Below are 22,957 nucleotides of genomic sequence, written 5' to 3'. Positions count from 1 at the left end.
CGTAGGAATGGGCCACTTGCTGTGCACTGTCCACCTCCTGGCCTAGGTGACCTAATAAGAGTGAACCCTATGTTTTATTGCTCACAACCCTATCACTATCCTTAAAGATGATTTCACTCACTGCCCTGCCCCCTAACCTATACACAATAAATACTCATGCTTCTGGACATTCAGGGCCTCGCCTAACTCTGCTTATAGGTGGCGTGGCCCTCCAAGCCCAGCTGTGTTTTCTTTCTACTTCTGTGTCCTGTCTCTTTATTTCTCGGATCCTGCGCCTCAGCACAACATAAAGCTTACCCCACAACCCTGTGAGGCACTCAGCCTTACATCTGGCTCCCAACGTGCCCTATATGTGGCTATTTTTGGAAAATACAATTTGCCCTAAAGGCCACATGAAGATGTAGAATCCTCCTACTCCTTGAGCCTTTTCAGTTACACATTTAATTTTTTTTTTTTAATTTATTCTCCCAATAACTTTGAATATCCTGGGGGAAACTCATACTGCCTATACTATTCTAAGTACTGTGATATGCTTTTGCTATGTTGTTTAAGAATATTCAATTCTGCCATAGAAAATGAGAGAAACTAAGTATGGGAGCAAATAGCTCATTAGACATAATGAAATTTGTAAGATGTATGAAGTATAAATAGTAATAATTATGCTGTGAGGCATGTTAAAAATAGGATGAATGTATTCAACATAGTATTGGAAGTTCTGGCCAGGGCAATCAGGCAAGAAAAAGAAATAAAGGGTATTTAATTAGGAAAAGAGGAAGTCAAATTGTCTCTATTTGCAGATGACATGATTTAGAGACCCCATCGTCTCAGCCCAAAATCTCCTTAAGCTGACAAGCAACTTCAGCAAAGTCTCAGTATACAAAATCAATGTGCAAAAATCACAGGCATTTCTATACACCAATAATGGACAAACAGAGAGCCAAATCATGAGTGAATTCCCATTCACAATTGCTACAAAGTGAATAAACTACCTAGGAATACAACTAACAAGGGATGTGAAAGACCTCTTCAAGGAAAATTACAAACCACTGCTCAAGGAAATAAGAGAGAACACAAAGAGATGGAAAAACATTCCATGCTCGTGGTTAGGAAGAATCTACATCATCAAAATCGCCATACTGCCCAAAGTAATGTATAGATTCAATGCTGTCCCAATCAAGCTACCAATGACTTTCTTCACAGAACTGGAAAAAAAAACCTTAAATTTCATATAAAACCAAAAAAGAGTCTGCATAACTAAGACAATCCTAAGGAAAAAAACAAAGAAAACAAAAAAACCAAAGCTAGAGGTATCATGCTACCTGCCTTCAAACTATACTACAAGGCTACAGTAATCAAAACAACATGATACTGGTAACAAAACAGATATATAGACCAATGGAATAGAACAGAGGCCTCAGAAATAATGCCACACATCTACAACCATCTGATCTTTGACAAACCTGACAAAAACATGCAATGGGGAAAGGATTCCCTATTTAATAAATGGTGTTGGGAAAACTGGCTAGCCATATGCAGTAAGCTGAAACTGGATCCCTGCCTTACACCTTATACAAAAATTAACTCAAGACAGATTAAAGATTTAAATGTAAGACCTAAAACCGTAACAACTCTAGAAGAAAACCTAGGCAATACCATTCAGGAGATAGACGTGGGCAAGAACTTCATGACTAAAACACCACAAGCAATGACAACAAAAGCCAAAATAGACAAATGGGATTTAATTAAACTAAAGAGCTTCTGCACAGCAAAAGAAACTATCATTACAGTGAATAGGAAACCTACAGAATGGGAGAGAATTTTTACAATCTATGCAGCTGACAAAGGGCTAATATCCAGAATCTACAAAGAACTTAAACAAATTTACAAGAAAAAAATAACCCCATCAAAAAGTGGGCTAGGGATATGAACAGACACTTCTCATTAGGAGACATTTATGCAGCCAACAAACATATGAAAAAAAACCCTCATCATCACTGGTCATTAGAGAAATGCAAATCAAAATCATAATGAGATACCATCCTACACCAGTTAAAATGGTGATCATTAAAAATCAAGAGACAACAGATGCTGGAGAGGATGTGAAGAAACAGGAACACTTTTACTTTGTTGGTGGGAGTGTAAATTAGTTCAACCACTGTGGAAGACAGTGTGGCGATTCCTCAAGGACCTAGAAATAGAAATTCGATTTGACCCAGCAATCTTATTACTGGGTATATACCCAAAGGATTATACATCGTTCTATTATAAAGACACTGCACACGTATGTTCACTGCGGCACTGTTTACAATAGCAAAGATGTGGAACCAACCCAAATGCCCATCGATGATAGACTGGATAAAGAAAATGTGTCACATATACACCATGAAATACTTTGCAGCCATAAAAAAGGATAAGCTCATGTCCTCTGCAGGGACATGGATGAAGCTGGAAACCATCATTCTCAGCAAACTGACACAAGAACAGAAAACCAAACACCGCATGTTCTCACTCAAAAGTGAGAGCTGAACAATGAGAACACATGGACACAGGGAGGGGAACATCACACACCAGGGCCTGTCGGAGGGTGGAGGGCTAGGGGAGGGATAGCATTAGGAGAAATACCTAATGTAGATGACGGAGTGATGGATGCAGCAAATCACCATGGCACATGTATAACTATGTAACAAACCTGCACATTCTGCATATGTACCCCAGAACTTAAAGTATAATTAAAAAAAGGATGAATTGAACATATATGTATTGAACACACAAAAAAATAATGGAACACGTGAGTTTCATTTTTAGATTAAAAGGTCTGGAAGGACCAAGTAAATCTTTTTTTTTTTTTTTTTTTGAGACAGAGTTTTGCTCTTGTTGCCCAGGCTGGAGTGCAATGGTGCAACCTTGGCTCACCACAACCTCTGCCTCCTGGGTTCAGGCAATTCTCCTGCCTCAGCCTCCCGAGTAGATGGGATTACAGGTTACTGCACCACCACGCCTGGCTAATTTTGTATTTTTAGTAGAGACAGGGTTTCTCCACGTTGGTCAGGGTAGTCTTGAACTCCTGACATCAGGTGATCTACTAGCCTTGGCCTCTCAAAAAGCTAGGATTACAGGCATGAGCCACCACACCCAGCCCCAAGTAAATCTTAAATATTCATAAGGTAATGATCATGTTACCACCAGACTGACAACTATGTTATCCCTAAATCAGCCACTCACTGGTGAGATCCATTCTGGCCTCACGTGTGCTCTGTCCAAGAAACACAGATAATATACATAGCTGCTCAGCAGTTAATTTATGGCAAGTTATAGCTGGGGTCAGGTTCCTGCACTTTTCCAAAAGAAAAGTGTGCGCTGACTACATCTTCTATCTGCTGAGCACCCTTGCTCATCCTCACTATGGTCCTCATAACTACACCACCAGTGAGGAAGGCTGATACATCAAACAGTACGTGAACAGTAACATTTAGATTCAGATGGTATAATCCTTCCACTCTCTCCCTTCCCCACATCCTACCCAAAATATGTTAGTTCATTCCATTTCCTTCCCCTTGCAGTTATGTTTTAAAATGATTTAATAGAATACAGCTTGTGTGCTTGTTTAGCACACAACTGGTACTCATTTTGTGAAGTGGCAGCTAAGAAGACTCTGGTTGACGAAAAACCCAAGGAAGCTGGCAAGATTGAGAACAACTGTATTAATTTGAAGGTGGCAGGGGAGGATGGGTCAGTGGTGTAGTTTAAGATTAAAAAGCACATTCCAGCTGGGCGCATTGGCTCACACCTGTAATTCCAACACTTTGGGAGGCCGAGGTAGGTGGATCACCTGAGGTCAGGAGTTCAAGTCCAGCCTGGCCAACATGGCGAAACCCCATCTCTACTAAAAAATACAAAAATTAGCCGGGTGTGGTGGCAGCCGCTTGTAATCCCAGCTATTCGGGAGGCTGAGGCAGGAGAATTGCTTGAACCCAGGAGGTGGAGGCTGCAGTGAGCCGAGATCACACCACTACACTCCAGCCTGAGCAACAGAGCAGGACTCAGCCAAAAAAAAAAAAAAAAAAATAAAATTAAAATAAAAAAAACCTTTTTGTAAAAGGTGTTAAAAAGAGGCTAAGAGTCTAGATTTGATGGGCCATCAATCAATGAAATAAGACACACCTGTAAAGTTGGGAGGCTAAAGATTCAATTAATGTGTTCCAACGACAGGAGATCTTGACTAAAAAAAGGAGAGTGCTACTTTATCTCAGAACTCTGTTCTTAAGGACCAAGAATGCATTTTCAATTAGAAAACTGCAATTTGGTTCCACCATACCCTGACTACTACAGTAGTTTCCTCTGTCCTTTCATTTTCCTCTTATTACTTTATTGTGTGTAAAGTAACTATATTAGACACAATGTAACTGTATAAAATTAAATGAGTAACTGCAAGATTTCTAGGAGTAACAGGATTCTACATCTTCATATAGTCTTTATGGCATATTGTATATGCCATAGTTATAATGCATAAAAGTGTATTGGATTTTTTAACCAAATGGCCAATGGTTTCTTTTGATCCACACCAGATGAAGATAGGATGGGGGAGAAAATATGGTTCTGTGAAAAGACTCCCTTCTTCATTAGTGGCATGCTCATTCAGGTCTTATCTTTATATTCTAGTAAGTTATTTTGCTCTGTTTTAACCCCCCACACTCCACCAAAAAAAACCCCACACACAACACAAAACAACATAAAAGTTTTTGGATATCTCCTTCAGTTGAAGAATTGTAATGTGTTTCATTTATTATTGTAAAGCCAAGCACTTTTTTTTTTTAGATGGAGTACTCCAAGGCTGGAGTACAATGGCACAATCTTGGCCCACTGCAACCTCCCCCTGCCCGATTCAAGGGATTCTCCTGCCTCTGCCTCTCAAGAAGCTGGGATTACAGGCATGTACCACTACACCCTGCTTATTTTTGTATTTTCAGTAGAGATGGGATTTTGTCATGTTGGTTAGGTTGGTTTCAAACTCCTGGCTTTAGGTGACCCGCCAGTCTCGTCTTCCCAAAGTGCTGGGATTACAGGCATGAGCCACCATGCCTGGCCCCAAGTAAATCTTAAATATTCATAACGTAATGATCACGTTACTGCCAAACTGACAACTATGTTATCCCTAAATCAGCCACTCACTGTTGAGACCCATTCTGGCCCCACATGTGCTCTGTCCAAGAAACACAGATAATAACCATAGCTGCTCAGCAGTTAATTTATGGCAAGTTATAGCTGGGGTCGGGTTCCTGCAGTTTTCCAAAAGAAAGTGTATGCTGACTACATCTTCTATCTGCTGAGCACCCTTGCTCATCCTCACTATGGTCCTTGTAACTACACTACTGGCGGGGAAGGCTGATGCATCAAATAATATATGAACAGTAACATTAAGGTTCAAATGGTATAATCCTTCCACTCTCTTCCCTCCCCACATCCTACCCAAAATATGTTAGTTCACTCCATCTCCTTCCCCTTGTGGTAATGTTTTAAAATGATCCAATAGGATACAGCTTGTGTGCTTGTTTGGCACAGAACTAGTACCCATTTTGTGAAGTGGCAGCTAAGAAAACTCTGGTTGACAGAAAGCCCAAGGAAGGAGACAAGATTGAGAACAACTATCATATTAATTTGAAGGATGCAGGGGAGGATGAGTCTGTGGTGCAGTTTAAGATTAAAAGGCATATTCCAGCCAGGTGCAGTGGCTCACACCTGTAATCCCAGCACTTTGGGAGGCCAAGGTGGGCCGATAACCTGAGGTCAGGAGTTTGAGATCAGCCTAGTCAACATGGTGAAACCCCATCTCTACTAAAAAATACAAAAATTAGCCAGGTGTGGTGGCAGGTGCCTGTAATCCTAGCTACTTGGGCAGCTGAGACAGGAGAATCATTTGAACCCAGGAGGCAGAGGCTACAGTGAGCCAAAATCCAGCCACTGCACTCCAGCCTGAGCAACAGAATGAGACTCCGTCTCAAAGAAAAAAAGAAGACATATACCACTTAGTAAACTAATGAAAGCTTATTGTGAACAGGGTTTGGCAATGAGGCTGATGAGTTTCTAGATTTTAATGGGCAACGAATCAATGAAATAGACACACCTGTAAAGTTGGAGATGGAGGCTAAAGATACCATGTGTTCCAAGGACAGGACATCTTGACTAAAAAAGGAGTCTGCTACTTTATTCCACCCAAGGGCAATTTTGTAACTCTTTTGTACACAGCTGTTACATGTAAGGCAATCTTTCAGCAGTGATACATTATTCTTAAAAAAATCCTAGTTTTCAAGTCAAATGTCTTGTTTAAATAAACTTATTTAAAATGAAAATAAATTGATTTAGTAAACTGTGACTCTAGGCATCTCAATTTGATCTCAGCCTTTTGAAGTCAGCCATCTGAGTTCCTCGACCCTCTGGGACGGCCTGCCTCATAATGTACTTGGAAGCTACCATTGCATCAAGGTAAATTCTCACCCCAGTAAGTGTTTTACAAGTAATATATTATCAAATTCGCACAACCTTATGAGGAAGGGATTATTGTTCTTATCCTGTAGATGAGAAAGCTGAGTCTCAGAGAAGTGGCCCCAGGTAGCATAGCTAATAAGTGAGGGAACATGATGCCCGAAACACAATTATTGTTTGATGACTTTAAATGAATCTGATTATTTGCCACGTGGCCTTTAGTAAATCGAGACTCAATGGCCTCGAAGAATTTATGTGCCTATTAAAGTTCACAGACGAAAAAGTTTCACTCAGCATTAGACCCCTAGAGTGTCTTTCTTAAAGCAAAGACTATCTCCACTCTATTGGCAGGTTTGAGAAAGAGCTTTCAGCATTTTCAACGCTTCAAGTGAGACCTTGATCCCATTTACCATCCAGCCAGACACAAAACAGGTGCAAGCTGTTTGGATCATAACAAGATCCGGTCAGTCTTTCAGCTTCAAGCTACTTCAACAAATCTCTCTTCCACTTTTCTTTTGTTAGACTAAACTATTTTCTCTCTTCCTGTGGTAGTTTTCTTTAGCTAGTTCCTCTGCGAGAAGGGCATTACTAAGTGAACCCAAGTATTGCCACCACCAGTAGTCACTGTCGGCTGCCATGACGTGACGCAGAGGACTGTCATGGCCGGGGACCCTGGAGGCTACGACTTCGGAGCGGGATCACCTGAACGGCCTGACTCGGTTCCTCACCCGCACTGCGAGGAGAGTCGCTGGATCTACCCGGGGATTCAACTAGCTCATTTCCACATGGTGAATTCCCTCACCTTCTACAGTGCCCGGCCCTCAGGAAGATTAGTATCAATCAATATCACTAAAAAGTTTGTTGAAACAATTGAACAGAGGTTTCAAAATATTTTCCTGATGTTAGTAACGTGCCCCTCTCCCTCGCCCGCATTCACACGCGCATACACTTTACCGCCCGCCACTTTCCCTTTTCGGTTGCTTACACACGAAACCAGGCAGCCCTTTCCCTCACGAAGCGTCCGGCGGTGTGGCTGCCCGGTCCCGGCGCTTCTCACAGGAACAGTGCGTTCCCTTCGCCTCCCGCAGTCTCTCAGGACAGGCCGGGCTAACGCAAAGTACATGTTCTTGAGGCACCACGAGGGCGAGCTGGGGAATCTGGAGCCGGCCTGCAGGACGCCTCCCGCACCAGGGGACTGGAGCCCGAGTAGGCCGAGGCGAGGTGGGGTCGGGGGCGTGGGCCGCGGGCCGACTCCCTCACGGCGCCGGCGGGAAGGCGATGCGGAGTTGGCCCGGGTCGCGCTCCTCAGGGGTGGGCGCTTGGAGAGGGCGAGCGCAGGAGGCGGGGCCCGGAGGCGCCTGAGGGATCCCTCAGTGGGCAGGCGGGAGGCGGGGCCGATGCGGTGAGGTGGGGCTAGCTGAAGTAGGCGGGGCCGTACAGAGCAGTGGGAGTCGCGCAGTGGAAAAGCGGGCGAGTGACTGGGCGGTGCAGTAGGGTAAGGCGGCACCGGCGGAGGCAGAGAGATTTCCTTAGGCCGTAGGCGTGGTAAGCGGGGCTGGCCGAGGTGGGCGGAGCTTCGAGGCGGGGGAGGCGGGGCCGCCGAGGCAGGGAGATTCCCTTTGGCCGCAGGAGGGGAGGTAGGGCTGGATGAGGTAGGCGGAGCCCCGAGACGAGGGAGCGGGGGCCGGCCGAATCGGGGAGAATCCCTTAGGTCGCAGGCGGGGAGGTAGGACCAGCCGAGGCGGGGAGGTGGGGCTGGCAGACGTAGCCGGAGCCCCGAGGCGGGCGGGGAAAATCCTTTAGGTCGCAGGCGGGGAGGCAGGGGGCCAGCCGAGGCGGGGAGAATCCTTTAGGCCTCAGGCGGGGAGGCTGGGCTGGCAGAGGTAGGCGGAGCCCCAAGGCAGGGAAGGCGGGGCCGGCCGAGGCGGGGAGAATCCCTTTGGCCGCAGACGGGAGGCGAGGCTGGTTGAGGTAGGCGGAGTCCCGAGGCGGGGGAGGCGGGGCCGGGTCGGCGCAGGGAGAGTCCCTCAATGGGCAGGCGAGAAAGCAGGGCCGGGGCGGGGCCGACCCGGTCCCTAGAGCTGGGGGTGGGCAGACCCAGCGGACAAGCGGGCCACCTGGGTCCTGTCGTAGTTGGAGGTGGCCTGCGGAGCTCAGTTCCCTCAGCGCCTGTAGCCTCGGCAGAGTCTGCGCAATGGGCGACTCGGAAAGGCCGGAAGCGGCCAGGCTGGATCAGGATGAGGTAAATATCGCTGTCGTTTCATCCCCCGCTCCGCAGTCACGCCCGCCCGTTAGACTGCAAGTTGCAGACCGCTGTAGGAAATGTTATTCGCCGCGGTCAGAACAGGCCTCTCCGCCAGCCTTCGCCGCAGCCTGGCTTCGTCGTTGCGAGCGACAGGGAGGCTGCTGTGCCTGGGGAGGGCGGAGGAAGGAGCCCACTTTGGGTTTGCGTCCCGCTCCGCTGCTCTGCCCCAGAGCCAGCCAAGGACGACGCTCGGAGGCCTCAGGCCGGGGCGAGGCTTGCCCCTGCGTTTATCCGCTTCACGCTCTCCCACCCTCCTTCCCTGTTTTGGAGCCCTGGCCAGGGAAACTGAGGCAAGGAAAGACGACTGGCGGCCGTGCTGGAGAGATGCATACCGTTTGAGATGGTGACAAGGAGTTGGAGAACGCGTGTGGAAATTGACACAGGTGGATGGGGTGAAGATGAAGGGCAGAAGGGGACACGAAATCCTCATGACCTCCTCCCAGTGAAAAAATCAGAGTAGGAGGCCAGTTTTGCTCAGGCCCGGCTCCTTAAGTAACTGAATCTTTGGGGTGTCACTTTCTTCCTTTATACAGTGGAAGTGATACTTCACAGAGGATTAAATAAAATGCTTTATGCAAAGTGCCACGAGAGTTGTAGGTGCTTAGTAAGCCCAAGTTGTTCGTCCTCTCCACAGATCTTATGCTGATAAAAGTACCTAAAGTAAATAAACCAGGATTTGTTAGACTGTTGGATTGTATGGTAGTTTAAACTGTTGCTGTATAATTTTCAAATACTGTCATTTTGGAAGTACTTCTAAGCCGTTTGTGAACAAGAGAAGTGCTTTTTATACTACTGAAACCGGTTTCTGCGTGTGCTATCTTTGATTTAATACTGTGAAGATTTGGAGGAAACAAATGTTTCCACCCCAAGAGAGTCATGCTTTGCCCTACATTTCTTCAGAAAGTTGTAGATTCCAGGTTTGGGATTTTTATTTTATTTGGCTTGATTTTTGTAAGCATTTAGTAACTAATTAAACTGTAAATATCCCTCAAGCTTTTTCTTCCTGTTTTGAAATAAATGCATTTATTATCAACTTCCCCACTCAAAGGGGAAAATTGAGACTGCTGTTTGTGCTAATGGCACCAGCAGTGATTCAGCCTTAACACCTAGAAGTTAAGTGTTAGTTATTACTTGTATCTCGGTGATACAGACCCAGACAGACGGAATTTTAGATTCAGAATGAATTTTAGTGGGCAGCTGATCCAAAAGTTTTTAACTTGAGATGCTAGGATGCCTTAAGCACTTTGTTTTTCTAGATGCCAGAGTGCGTAATAGGAGGCCTGCATCAAGTCACTTGGAGTATTTTGTGAAAAACGTAAATTGCTGGACCTACACCCCAAACATAGTGAATCAAAATCTCTTGAGATCTGCATTTTTAACAAGTACTTCACGTGATCCTGGTATACATATTAAAACGAACAAACAAAACCCTACTGTCTTAAAGTGTCCATAGAAAGGCTAGAAGTGGCTTTATAAATCTCCTGAAGTGGTGTGTAGATTTTAGATGTGCAGATGTGAATCTTCTGAGAACGGGCACCATGGTTTTTGTCAGTTTCTCAGAGTTAACTATTGCTAATCTAATTTGTAGTCTATTTTCAAGATAAAGTTTAGGCCAAAAAAACACTAAATGGCATGCCCAGGATTCAGTAGAGGAGCTAAATTTAAAACCAAGTTCTTGCACCTGGGCCGGCATCCCATTTGTCAGATTTTGTGAGAATGGAATAATGAAAATGATGCTTAGAAATAGCATATGACTATGACAACATGCAGATATTTTACAGAAGTAGAAGAGACATAAAGACAAAGACACAGAAGTGGTGGAATTGGGGCTGAATGAGAGGTAAGAGCCATGTATGATGCCGGTTTAGATTGGGACATCGTAAGTGCTTGCTGGGGAATCTTGACCTAAATTTTCCTGACATGCCCAGGCATGTCTTCCAACTAGGTGACCAGAAATTGAGTCAGTCAGAAACTGGAAGTACCATTCTGGAAAATACAGTAGAATGTCACTAAGGAATGCCTTCTGCTAAACTTTATTTCAGATTCTATCACTTTACACCTGTGCACCTGCAATAATTTGGTTGTTTCTCTATCTCCCGTCTTACCTGCCATTTAATCCTAACTACTGTTGCCAAGTTAATCCTTTATTGGACCAGTGCCTCTGTGTCACTGACCCTGGCCCCCCAAAAAACTCCCCAAAGGGCCTCAATTCCTACAAAAAAGCCTGGCAGTCACCTCAGGCTGGCAAAGTCTTGTTGAAGCTGCTTTTTTTCATGCTAACTGCCACATCTTAATTCAGATTCTCATTTCCATCTTTGAAATTGGTCCCTTAGTTGCGAGGAAAATCTAGATATGTATCGAATTAATCCTATACATGGGTTTCTGATGAGTCTTCCTAATGCCACCACTATTCATGTTAATTCCCATTCAGAAACTCTCCATGACTGTACCCCCAAATCTGTGGGGTACAGATTTTCAAACTGTACCCTGCAATGAATGCCAGCACCTGGGGTTGGGGGTAAATGGGGAGAATTGGAGTATGAGCCTTCCAGACCTCCAGTGTTTGAAAATCTTTGGCCACAAAATTAATTCCTGACTTCTTAGTTTGTTTTGTCTTAAGAGTCTGGATCCTTTGCTTTAGCCAGATCACATTATTCCTACTTTTGCTTTTCCTTGTCCTGCATCCATTTCAGTTGATTTTAATCACAGCTGGCTCCTCTTCTTTCATCTGCCCTTTAAATACCGGCATTCTCTAAGGCTGGATCCTCAGTTGTCTTGCTGTTCTATATGTTCTCCCTGAATAATCACATCCATTCCCTTGGCAACCACTAATGGGAGCTCCATCACTCCTGTGCTATAGTGTTTATGTGTGTGTATATATATATATATATATATATATTTTGACACGGAGTTTCGCTCTTGTTACCCAGGCTGGAGTGCAATGGCACGATCTCGGTTCACCGCAACCTCTGCCTCCTGGGTTCAAGCAATTCTCCTGCCTCAGCCTCCCGAGTAGCTGGAACTACAGGTGCATGCCACCACTCCTAGCTAATTTTTTGTATTTTTAGTAGAGATGGGGTTTCACCATGTTGACCAGGATGGCCTCTGTCTCTTGACCTCATGATCCACCCGCCTCAGCCTCCCAAAGTGCTGGGATTTCAGGCGTGAACCACTGCACCTGGCCTAGTGTTTTATTTTTAACTGCTCACTGGACATTTTGATACTGAATTCATTATCTTTTTTAATGACCTAGTGGACTTTGTAAGGATACTGTGTAACTTTGTTGTCGCTTGGGTTGGTGGGAGGAGTTAAATTAAACTGTTAAACATCTAATGTGAGAAGCAAGATTTTTGATTTATTCATTTATTCTCCAGGTACTGAGCACTTTCTGTGTGCCTTTTAGTTCTTGTTATTACCCAAGTTACTGGAGCTGGGAGCATCAAGGGCAGCTCTTCCTTGTCCCCTTGTCCCAAATCCAAATTCTTTAGCAAGAATAATTAATTCTACTTCTGAATATCTCTGAAATCAGTTTTTTGTGTGTTTCTAGTTCAGGCAAGATATGGGTAGTACAATAATCTTTTCATTGTTCCGTCTGCCTCCAATTTCTGTTCTAATCTAGCCATGTTTCTACAAAAGTGATCTTAAAACACAGATCTGATTATGTTATTTGCCTGATTAAAAACTTTCAGTGGCTCCCAATAGCATACATGTTAGAGGTGTTAGATGCCAAAGTGTTTTATATCAGAGACCACTTTGACTTCCGAAATTTTAAAAAAATCAGATTACTACTAAACAATTTTGCTCAATTAACCCTGTAAAATATATAGATACCCATGAGCTTTAGAATTTCTATAGCTAGTAGGCTGCTCTCTCATACACCCATATATTTATTTTTGTTTTATTTTGATTTTTGAGATGGAGTCTTGCTCTGTTGCCCAGGCTGGAGTGCAGTGATCTTGGTTCATTGCAACCTCTGCCTCCTGGATTCAAGCAATCCTCCTACCTCAGCCTCCCAAGTAGCTGGAATTACAAGCATGTGCCACCACCCCAAGCTAATTTTTTGTATTTTTAGTAGAGATGGGGTTTCACCATGTTGGCCAGGCTGGAGGCTGGTCTCAGACTCCTGACCTCAAGTGATCCCCGCCTACCTCATCCTTCCAAAGTGCTGGGATTACAGGTATGAGCCACCACACCTGGCTAGCCACTGCATTCAGCGGCACTGATATATTTCTGTTTCCACTAGAGGCTGGGCAAAGTGGCTTGTGCCTGTAATCCCAGTGCTTCGGGAGGCTGCTGCAGGAGGATGGCTTGAGGCCAGGAGTTCGAGACCGGCCTAGGCAACATAGCGAGACCCCATCTATACAAAAATTAAAAAAAAAAAAAAGTTAACTAGGTATAGTGTCATGTGTCAGTCGTCACAGCTACTCTGGAGGCTGAGGCAGGAAGTTACCTAGAGCCCAGGAGTTTGAAGCTGCAGTGAGCTATGATCACACTACTGCACTCCAGTCTGGGTAAAAGAGCAAAACCCTGTCTCTTAAAAAAAAAGAAAAATATTGAAACTAGAAAGTATAGGTGATACATTATGGTGTGGAATGTTCAAAACACTTGGGGCTTCAATCAGCCAAGTCTAAAAAAACAAAAAGTTTTGACCTTATGGCAGAAGATTAGTAAAAATAAATATAAATGTATGTGTTTAGGCTGGCGCGGTGGCTCATGCCCATAATCTTAGCACTTTGGGAGGCTGAGGTGGGCAAATCACCTGAGGTTGGGGGTTTGAGACCAGCCTGGCCAACATGGTGAAACCCCATCTCTATGAAAAATAAAAAAGTTAACTGGGTGTGGTGGCATACTCCTGTAATCCCAGCTACTTGGGAGGCTGAGGCAGGAGAATTACTTGAACCCAGGAGGCAGAGGTTGCGGTGAGCTGAGATTATGCCACTGCACTTTAGCCTGGGTGACAGAGAAAGACTCAAAAAAAAAAAAATTACGTGTTTAAGCCACATTGTTTTCTTATGATTCCTACCGTTAGCCAATTTTCAACTACCCGTTTGGATCACTTTGAATAATAAGGTCTCTACTGTATTATTGTCACTATAAAATTGTTTTTTCAATTTTGTTTGGTTTTGGAAAAAAGAAAGCTTGGTTTAATTCTGAAAAATCCATACAAATGGTTACAAGTTTTTTATTTATTTTTTTAAACTGCTTATTTTTCACTCTCATGGTGTTTCTTCAGTTAAGCAGAGGTACCCAGAGAAACTTTCATCTGAGGTCATCTTAAAAAAAAAAAAGGAAAGAAAGATAACCTGGAAACACAAGTTTATGCATTGGTGATTTGCTGATTTCCTTTCCGTACAGTAGAAAACATGTTTCAGTTATTTTTATTACTATTTTAAAAGGATGGAAACATTTAAAAGTGAAATTTTCTCCTGGTGATCATGATGACATTAGGGAGATCACAGAGCTCTTCAGAGCACATTTGGAAAAACCACTGGGAACTGTTCTCTGCTGCCTTTTAGGTTTCATCTCCTCCCATTGCTCCCCACATACCATGAAGTCCAGACTTAGAAAATTACTTCTAGTTCTTTAAAAATGTCACATACCATCATTTTTTTTTTCAAACAGAGTTTTGCTCTTGTTGCCCAGGCTGAAGTGCATTGGCGCCATCTCGGCTCACTGCAACCTTCACCTCCTGGGTTCAAGGAATTCTCCTGCCTCAGCCTCCCAAGTAGCTGGGATTACAGGCGCCCACCACCATGCCCAGCTAACTTTTGTATTTTTAGTAGAGACGGGTTTTCGCCATGTTGGCCAGGCTGGTCTCGAACTCCTGACGTCAGGTGATCGGCCTGCGTCAGCCTCCTAAAGTGCTGGCATTACAAGCGTGAGCCACCACGCCTGGCCACCATCATATCTTTTTTCATGTTGTTTTTTTCTTCTAAAATACGGGCCCTTAGATCAGAGGGTACCCACAGAGGGTACCCTGGAGAGCCTAGAGTTTCAAGATGCATGAACTTTCTGCAATTGTATTTAAATGCATGTTTGTGCGTGTATCTAAGCACTATGAAATAATATGTCATCTCTAGTCCAACTCAAATGTTGATGTTGGTTAACCTCCTTCTCTTCACATTGCAAAATCCTTTGTAATACACTCCTAATCCAGCTTCTCCTCTTAACAGTCTACAGGTTATCAGGATAGAAAAGGAGATGGTATATACAAATGTGACTTCTATTTTAACTTAAAGGTACTAGTCTTCAGCAGATCAATTATTTATTATCATTTAAAAGCTTCATTCATTGTCAGGGCTTTTGGTGCTAGAGTGACTACTTGTGGTGTCCTTCCCAATTTTCAATAACAAAAGGGTTGGAGTTCCAACTTTCATACTTTCAGTATATCCCAAATTTCAGTAACAAAAATAGCAAAGGCTGGAAGTTTGAGACCAGCCTGGGCAACACAGCATGACCCCCATCTCTACAAAAAATTTAAAAATTAGCCAGGAGTGGTGACATGCACACGTAGTGCTTGCTACTTGGGAAGCTGAGACAGGTGGATCGCTTGTGCACAGGAGTTTGAGACTGCAGTGATCTATGATCACACTACTGCACGCTAACCTGGGTGACAGAGCAAGACCCAGTCTTAAAAAAATTGCTGAGGTATTTGCGCAATGAGTACCACCTACGTGCCAGGTGCTGTGCTAGGCACAAGAGATTCTACAAGGGTGAAGATGGTTTTTACTTTCAAGAAGCACAGGAAACTATAGACAATTAACAGGGAATTAAATTGCAGTGAACTATGTATTTATATCTAGAACCTAAACCAGGCCTTTGGGGTGATGTGAAGAGGGGGAAACGTGATCGATTTTAGTGGTTATTAGGTTGTCTCACTGATATATTGTGGTCCTCTGTTAAATTAAATTTTCTAAAGGTACCTCGAAATCTGAGCACAGGAAGAAGAGAAATTAGCAGCCCATTTACTTAGCTAACAGGCTTGATATAGTACTAAGCTTTGGGAACATCACAACAAACGAAAATTGGTTCCTCTTCTCCAGGGCTCAAGTGCTGTATCTGAGGAGGCCCACACCTTTAAACAAGTAGTTAAAATCAAGACAATCCATACTGTGATGGTAGTAGGTATAAAGCATGCAAGCCCCCCTGTATTTGCATAGCCTTATGCTTATATTTTGGGCTTTCTTCTTGATAAGCCTTAGCCTCCTCCGCTATAATGCTTGCTTTGGAGAGGTGACAGTGGGTGTGGGCAGGAGTAAGGAACATAACTGGCCTGTCACAGTAGAGGGAGACAGTTTGGGTTAGGAGTCTAGAATTTTTGTGTTCTAATCCTGATTCATATATGTTTAGCTTATTTGTATGGCTTTTGTTTATACTCGTTCTCATGCACGTGCATCTGTTCTGATCCTCTTCTGATGTTCCTACTATTTAAAAAATATATATGTGGCACCATTTACTCTTAGTGTGTCGTCATGTTTTGAAGCAGTATGAATATAGGTATGTGTTTCTCACTTTATTCACAAAGCTTTGAGACAGCCCACAGTGAGATCATCTGCAGTAATGTTAAAATGTAGATACCAGTAACAAATTGGAATACTGGAAGGTTAAAATGAACAAAGATTAAGTTGTAGGTAATGGGTTTTCAGATAAGCATTATAGTATTGTGAAAAGTAGAAAGAAAGTCATAAGTAGTTTATACCAGTAGCTTATTCATTCCAGCATTCTATATCAGAGAGGCTCTAAGGGACATTTTGTTTACAAACTTAGAAATTTGCCCATCGTGACATTTATGGGGTCTAGCTCTGTACTTATCCTCAAACTAACAATAATTACAATAAATTTTTGAGTGCTTATTATATACCAGGTTTTGTTTAAAGCACTTTTAATCATCGGAATCAACCTATGAGGCAGGAATTATTTTATAGCTGAGGAAACTGAGGGTCAGAGAAGTTCAGCAACTTCCTGTGGTCTCACACACACTTCTAACAGTATTAGCTATCAGGCAACGGTAAGGATTCAACCCAGACAGGCGGGCTCTCCAACAATACTGTCTCCCTGACTTCCCTAGATGAATGTTTAGGTATGAATAAAGAGGAAATGTCTATATAAAATGGCTGTTTGTGCTTTATTTTTCAAAGAGATCATCTTCAGATAGCAACGAAAATGAAATAAAGTCAAATGAAGAGCCACTTCTAAGAAAGAGTTCTCGCCGGTTTGTCATCTTCCCAATCCAGTATCCCGATATTTGGAAAATGTATAAACAGGCACAGGCTTCCTTCTGGACAGCAGAAGAGGTACGTGGCATTGCCTTCATGAGCATTCATGTCCAATAGTGCAGTGTTCCCTTCTTGTTTTACAGGATATTGAAAAACTTTAACTTACACATTGCCGAAGATCAGTTGTAGAAGTTAAGTTTTGGAATTACTGAGGCTAAATACAACGTTCTCAATGTTTTAGTTTAGATTACTATCTATAAACAAGTTTTCTGCTGCAACAATGGCATCTAATTCTGCCAGATTTTTATTTCCAATATATTTTAGAACCTTTTATTTTCTTTTGAAACAGAATATCGTTCTGTCACCCAGGCTGGAATGCAGTAACACAATCTCAGCTCACTGCAACCTCCGCCTCATGGGTTCAAGGGATTCTCCTGCCTCACCTTCCAAATAGCTGGGACTACGGGTGTGTGCCACCATGCCCTGCTAATTTTTGGTGTTTTTAGTAGAGACACGGTTTCACCATGTTGGCCATGATGGTCTCGATCTCCTGGCCTTGTGATCCACCCACTTCAGCCTTCCAAAGTGCTGGGATTACAGGCATGAGCCACTGCATCTGGCCCGATTTTAGAACATTTTCTGTTTTTAAACATACTTTTAGTTTAGTATGGCCAAGTAAGGCTAGTCTGACTGGTCTTATAAGGTCAGCAGAATAAGTAAAAAATTGCAGCTATAGTCAAAAAATGAGTGAAAGCTGCAGCAACCCTGCTTTCAATTGAGAGACTTACCTGATTGTAGAAAAGTAGCTACCACATGAAGAGTTTGATCTTCTTGGCGGTGGAATTCACAGTGCTGCTCCCAATTTGGCCATGTCCTCAGCTACATCAAATGTGACAGATTTGCCACTAATAGATCAGCTGTAGAATACTTTTTGTTAATTCCACCTAGGAAATCATTTACGGAACACAGCAAACTAGAAAATATTTGCTGGTCGATAAGGACAGTGGTCATGAAAATGATTGCCCTGTAGTCTAACTGAACAAATAGTTCCTTTCTTCATCTTTAAATATGATGGGTAGTACCTTGACAGCACTCTTGTTCTCTACAGGTATAGAACACTCTCGTTCTGTATCTGTATGTGTTTGTATATGTATCTCTATAGATATATGTAGCTATTTGGATAGATATATTTGAATCTATTTTTCAAGAAATTAATTCTATAAATGTAAACACATGCTAAGAATGTAGGCTCTGGGGTCAGACTGCCTAGGTACAAATCCTGTTCCACTACTTACTAGCTGTGGAACTGGGACAGTTGCTTAATCTCTCTGTGTATCCTCATCGGTAAATTAGGCTAATTGTACTTGGCTATTTGGGTTGTGGGGGATTAATGAGATGTTTAAAATTGTAGTTGGCACTTAGTAAGCACTAAATAAATGTAAATTATTATTTTATATACAGAAAGGGAGAAGATTTAACCTTTCTAGGTTAAATCAGAAGGCACCAATGTTCAAGGCTTCTATTATACTAATTTTACCCACTTACCCATCTTTGTTATATTGGAGTGTTATATTGTCAACATCTTTGTTATATTATAGTTGACATATGGAGCAAAAAACCAACCACACAAAAACACCCGATATTTTCATACTGGGTCATAATGCTTGACACACCTGACTGTCCCTAACTGTCTGTGGTTTTTAGAAAGTTTTTTTGTTAGATATGGTTCAGAGAGCAAGTGGAATACACAGGTGGCTTTTTTATTCATCATGTTAAAAAGGTACTTATGATTCTTAGGATTCTTGAGATTAATTTGGAAATTAACTTGCATCTTTTTGTAAAGGTAATATATGACCTATAACAAAGAAACATTAGTTTTTGAAAACTGAAATTTGGTACATGTTTTGTAGGTAACATAGGAAGATTCAAATACATATTTTGAAGATAAGCCAAACACATTTTTAGTTTTACATATTTTTCATTTAAACAAATTATGTAAGTTACCATTTAATCAGCTTAAATGGTTGAGCTTAATTCTTAAATATGACTGATCAACAGAAACCCTGATAAAAAGACAATAAGTCTGGGGATTGGGACTTTTTTCTTTAAAGCCACTCAGGCAATTATGGTAATTGTCTAGTTTGGAATCAGTATTTAAATGATGAAATTGAGAATTTGCTCAAATAAGAAAAAGCTAGGCATGAAGGGAGTATGACCAATGTAGTATAAATAAAATTTATAAGGCTTTTGAAACCAAGTATTCAAAGAAATAATTTTAATATTTAAGAGGAAGCATATTACAATATTAACATTTAATATCAAGTATATAATACATAAGAGGCTGGGTATGTTGGCTCACGCCTGTAATCCCAGCACTTTAGATGCCAAGATGGGCAGATCACTTGATGTCAGGAGTTCAAGACCAACCTGGACAACATGGTAAAACCCTGTCTCTACTAAAAATACAAAAATTAGCCAGGCATGGTGGCAGGTGCCTGTAATCCCAGCTACTAAGGATGTTGAGGCAGGAGAATAGCTTGAGCTTAGGTGGTGGAGGCTGCAGTGAGCCAAGATCATGCCACTGTATTCTATCCTGGGCAACAGAGTGAGACTGTCTCAAAAAATAAAAATAAAAAAAGTGGAGGGTTATAATATATAAGAACAAAGAGAGATGTCCTTCAGTTAAACCTGAGTTGAGCTTTTAATAGAACAGAACTTGATTTTTAAGTTGCATGTTTTAAGAGATGAAGACAAATATTTCCCTATCCTGCTCTGTTTTATCCCCAGTGCTTAGCACAGTGTCTGATGTGCAGTAAGTGCTTAGCAAACAAAGAATAAATTAATGGGAAAAAGGGTTTTAGAAAATAACACATTATTAAAAGAATGGGCCATTAGTCTTTTTTGGGGAGGTCAAAGATTGAGGCTTTGTTAGAGTAAATAAAAGAAGGGCAAAAGACAAGGACAATTACATATTTCAAATGTTTACGATGTGAATTATGGAAAATATTTAAAATATTTTTTCTGACCAAATTGAAGTAGGATAGTTTCTCTGATCCCGTCTTGGGCGGAAATTGGAGTATGGGCGCTGGAGCTAGCTGGCTGCTTCAGTGCTGGCAGAGGCAAACTCCACTCACTTGAACTCATTGTGCTCAACCCCTTGAGGGAGGGAGCATGCAGGTGAGCAGGGCCGGAGCTTGGGCAAGTGCTTTTGGGCACTGGCAGGAGGAAAACTCCATGCCGGCCCTACCCCATGGCAGCATCCATGGGGAGTACCCACAACCCTTGAAACCCCAGAAGGAACGTGTTATAGTCAACCGTCTTTTAGCTTTTCCTGTCCAAGGATGGCTTAAGTTTTAACAGCTCAGTGTGCCCTCTGCCTTTTCACATGAAGCATTTGCTCTCTACCTGCAAGGACAGAGGGTCATTGTGACAGCCTTTAGCATCTGCACCTGTGGCATTCAAGCTCTTGTTCAGCATCTAGGAAAAATCAGGTCATGTGAACAAATTGAAGGGTGGTGAATACAGAGGATTTTCTTGCCAATGAAAGTGGCTCTCAGTGGGAAGGGGAGCTGAAAAGGGAATGGAGTGGAAAGATAATCTTCCCCTGGAGTTTGACCATCCCTGGCTGACTCCTCTCCAAAGCAATGCTGTCAAGCTGTTCCTCTGAAGTTAAGTTGCTTCTCTCCGATGTTCAACCATAGTCTCTGACTTCCAGCTGCCTCTCCTCTTCTTCTTTCCTCTTCTCTGCCAGCAGAACCTGGAGTTTTTATGGGCCCAGAGTAGGGGAGAAGCGCCGGCCATGGGTGGTTTTGGAAAAGGCAACATTCGAATGGGAAAATAGGAATGCATGTTCTCACTTTGGGCCGAAGTTCCAGGATTGAGGGTGGAGCCCTAGCTGGGGACCACCTTCTTCTTCCCAGAATTTCCCTGCCTCCTGTCCCTATCAAAATGATATATGCTGTCATTATGTCTGTATATGCTGTCTGGTGGCATTTGGGGGGGGGGGCCTTGGGAGGTAATTAGGTCATGTGGGTGGAGCCCTCATGAATAGGATTAGTGGCCTTATAAGAAGAGACATGAGAGATAAGAACCTCTCTCTCTGTCTCTGCTATGTGAGGATACAGCAAGAAGGTGGCCATCTGTAAACCAGGAAGAGGACTTCACCAAGAACCCAACCATGCTGGCATCCTGATCTTGGGCTTCCAGCTTCCAGAAATGTTAAAAATAATAATAATAATAAAAAGGATGTTGTTTAAGCAACCCAGCCTATGGTAATTTGTTATAGCCCCCAGAACTGACTAAGACAAGGTACATTTAAAAACTATTTTTGGCTGAATGCAGTGGCTCAGGCCTGTACTCCCAGCACTTTGGGAGACCAAGGCAGGCCGATCACTTGAGGTCACTAGTTTGAAACCAGCCTAGGCAACATGACAAAACCCTGTCACTACCAAAAATACAAAAAATTAGCCAGGCATGGTGCTGTGTGCCTGTGGTTCTACTTGTTCCTTTGGCGGCTGAGGTGGGAGGGTTGCTTGAGCCCAGGAGGCAGAGGTTACAGTGAGCTGAGATTGTGCCACTGCACTCCAAACTGGGTGACAGAGTGAAACCCCATCTCAAAAATTTAAAAAAATAGACAAATTCTAAATTGTACATTTCACCAAATTCTAAAGTACATCTCCCTTGATTCCAAGGACTAATTCTAATGAACATTTTCACATATATTTCCATTCCCAATGGAAGCCATCACTATAAACTGTTTTAAAAAACAGTTTGTTGGCCACTTCTGGTGGCTCAAGCCTGTAATCCCAACACTTTGACAGGCCAAGGTAGGAGGCTTGCTTGAGGCCAGGAGATTGAGACCAGTCTGGGCAACATAGTGAGACCCTGTCTCTTTAAAAAAACAAAACAAAACAGAAACAAAACTCAGGTTGTTACCTGCCTAGCATTACTTCTGGATATAAAAGTAGATTACCTGGTAGTAAAGTAGCAGCTACAGTTGGTTAATAGGTGCCTAATTATCTATCTAACACCATAGCAAATATTATATAAAATATTAAAGCAATGACTGTTGAGAAGCATTAGTTTATTCACTTCAGTGCCTTCTTGACTAGTTTTTACTCTCCCTCCACCTCTTTTAATCCTTCTTTCATTTGCTCCAGTGCCACTAGATTATGTTCATTTTAATATTTTTAAAGTGCATCCTGGCCAACTTAATTGGCCAGAAAATTCAATTCTGTTATAATTTTTTAAAGGTAAGTGTTACTGTGTATGTTTAAGGTGTAGGACATGATGTTATAAGATATATATATATGTGTAGTAAAATGGTTACCATAGTGTAACAAATTAACATTTCCTTTGCCTCACATAGTTAGCTATTTCCCCCTCCCCCACCAAGAGTAGCTAAAATCTACTCATTTAACAAACATTCTGAATACAATACACTATTATTAACATAATGTTTTTGTTTTATTTCTTTGCAATGCTGACATCTTTCTTTTTCCATAGTTTACTGGTAGTAGCATATTCCTACTTAACTTTACAATGGAAGTTAGTTTCCCAAACACGTTGAGAAGAACTTAACTCCAAATTAAAATTTTTGAATATCTTTTTATTCCAGGTCGACTTATCAAAGGATCTGCCTCACTGGAACAAGCTTAAAGCAGATGAGAAGTATTTCATCTCTCACATTTTAGCCTTTTTTGCAGCCAGTGATGGAATTGTAAATGAAAATTTGGTAAGGTTTTTGTTTGATTTAACTTTTGTTCTCCGTTAGCAGTTAAATGGTGATAATGTCAGTAAGACTATTAAATTGAGCCAGAGAAAAGATGTCTAAAACATGAACTAGATGAAGCTTAACTCTTTAAATGTTTTTCTGATGAATTGATTATCCTTTGACCAGCAAACTATTATGAAACCAAGCATAAACATACCATACCAGTCAAAACTACTTACAATG

The 22,957-nt window shown here is 42.3% G+C and overlaps 1 protein-coding gene across 7 annotated transcripts in view; it reads left to right on the top strand.

Annotated features, from left to right (window-relative positions):
* Positions 1 to 8,036: 8,036 nt before the first annotated feature.
* RRM2B (ribonucleotide reductase regulatory TP53 inducible subunit M2B) overlaps positions 8,037 to 22,957 on the top strand; it is a 38,865-nt gene continuing 23,944 nt past the window's right edge. The window contains exons 1-4 of one of the 7 annotated variants that reach the window (XM_032251336.1): positions 8,037 to 8,044; positions 8,614 to 8,722; positions 16,924 to 17,079; positions 22,619 to 22,735. In XM_032251336.1, the coding sequence (XP_032107227.1) occupies positions 8,675 to 8,722; positions 16,924 to 17,079; positions 22,619 to 22,735 (321 nt within the window). In that variant the 5' untranslated portion in view covers positions 8,037 to 8,044; positions 8,614 to 8,674. Of the gene's footprint in view, positions 8,045 to 8,115; positions 8,133 to 8,189; positions 8,207 to 8,498; positions 8,723 to 9,151; positions 9,169 to 10,490; positions 10,626 to 14,737; positions 15,025 to 16,923; positions 17,080 to 22,618; positions 22,736 to 22,957 lie in introns of those variants that run through there. The other 6 variants (XM_032251324.1, XM_032251347.1, XM_032251331.1 and 3 more) reach the window with 6 other exon arrangements.

The sequence above is a fragment of the Sapajus apella genome, unplaced genomic scaffold (genome assembly GCF_009761245.1).
Source record: "Sapajus apella isolate SASKATOON/1434 unplaced genomic scaffold, GSC_monkey_1.0 scaffold3, whole genome shotgun sequence".
NCBI classification, from domain to species: Eukaryota; Metazoa; Chordata; class Mammalia; order Primates; family Cebidae; genus Sapajus; species Sapajus apella.
This window is presented reverse-complemented; position numbering and strand designations above follow the sequence as displayed.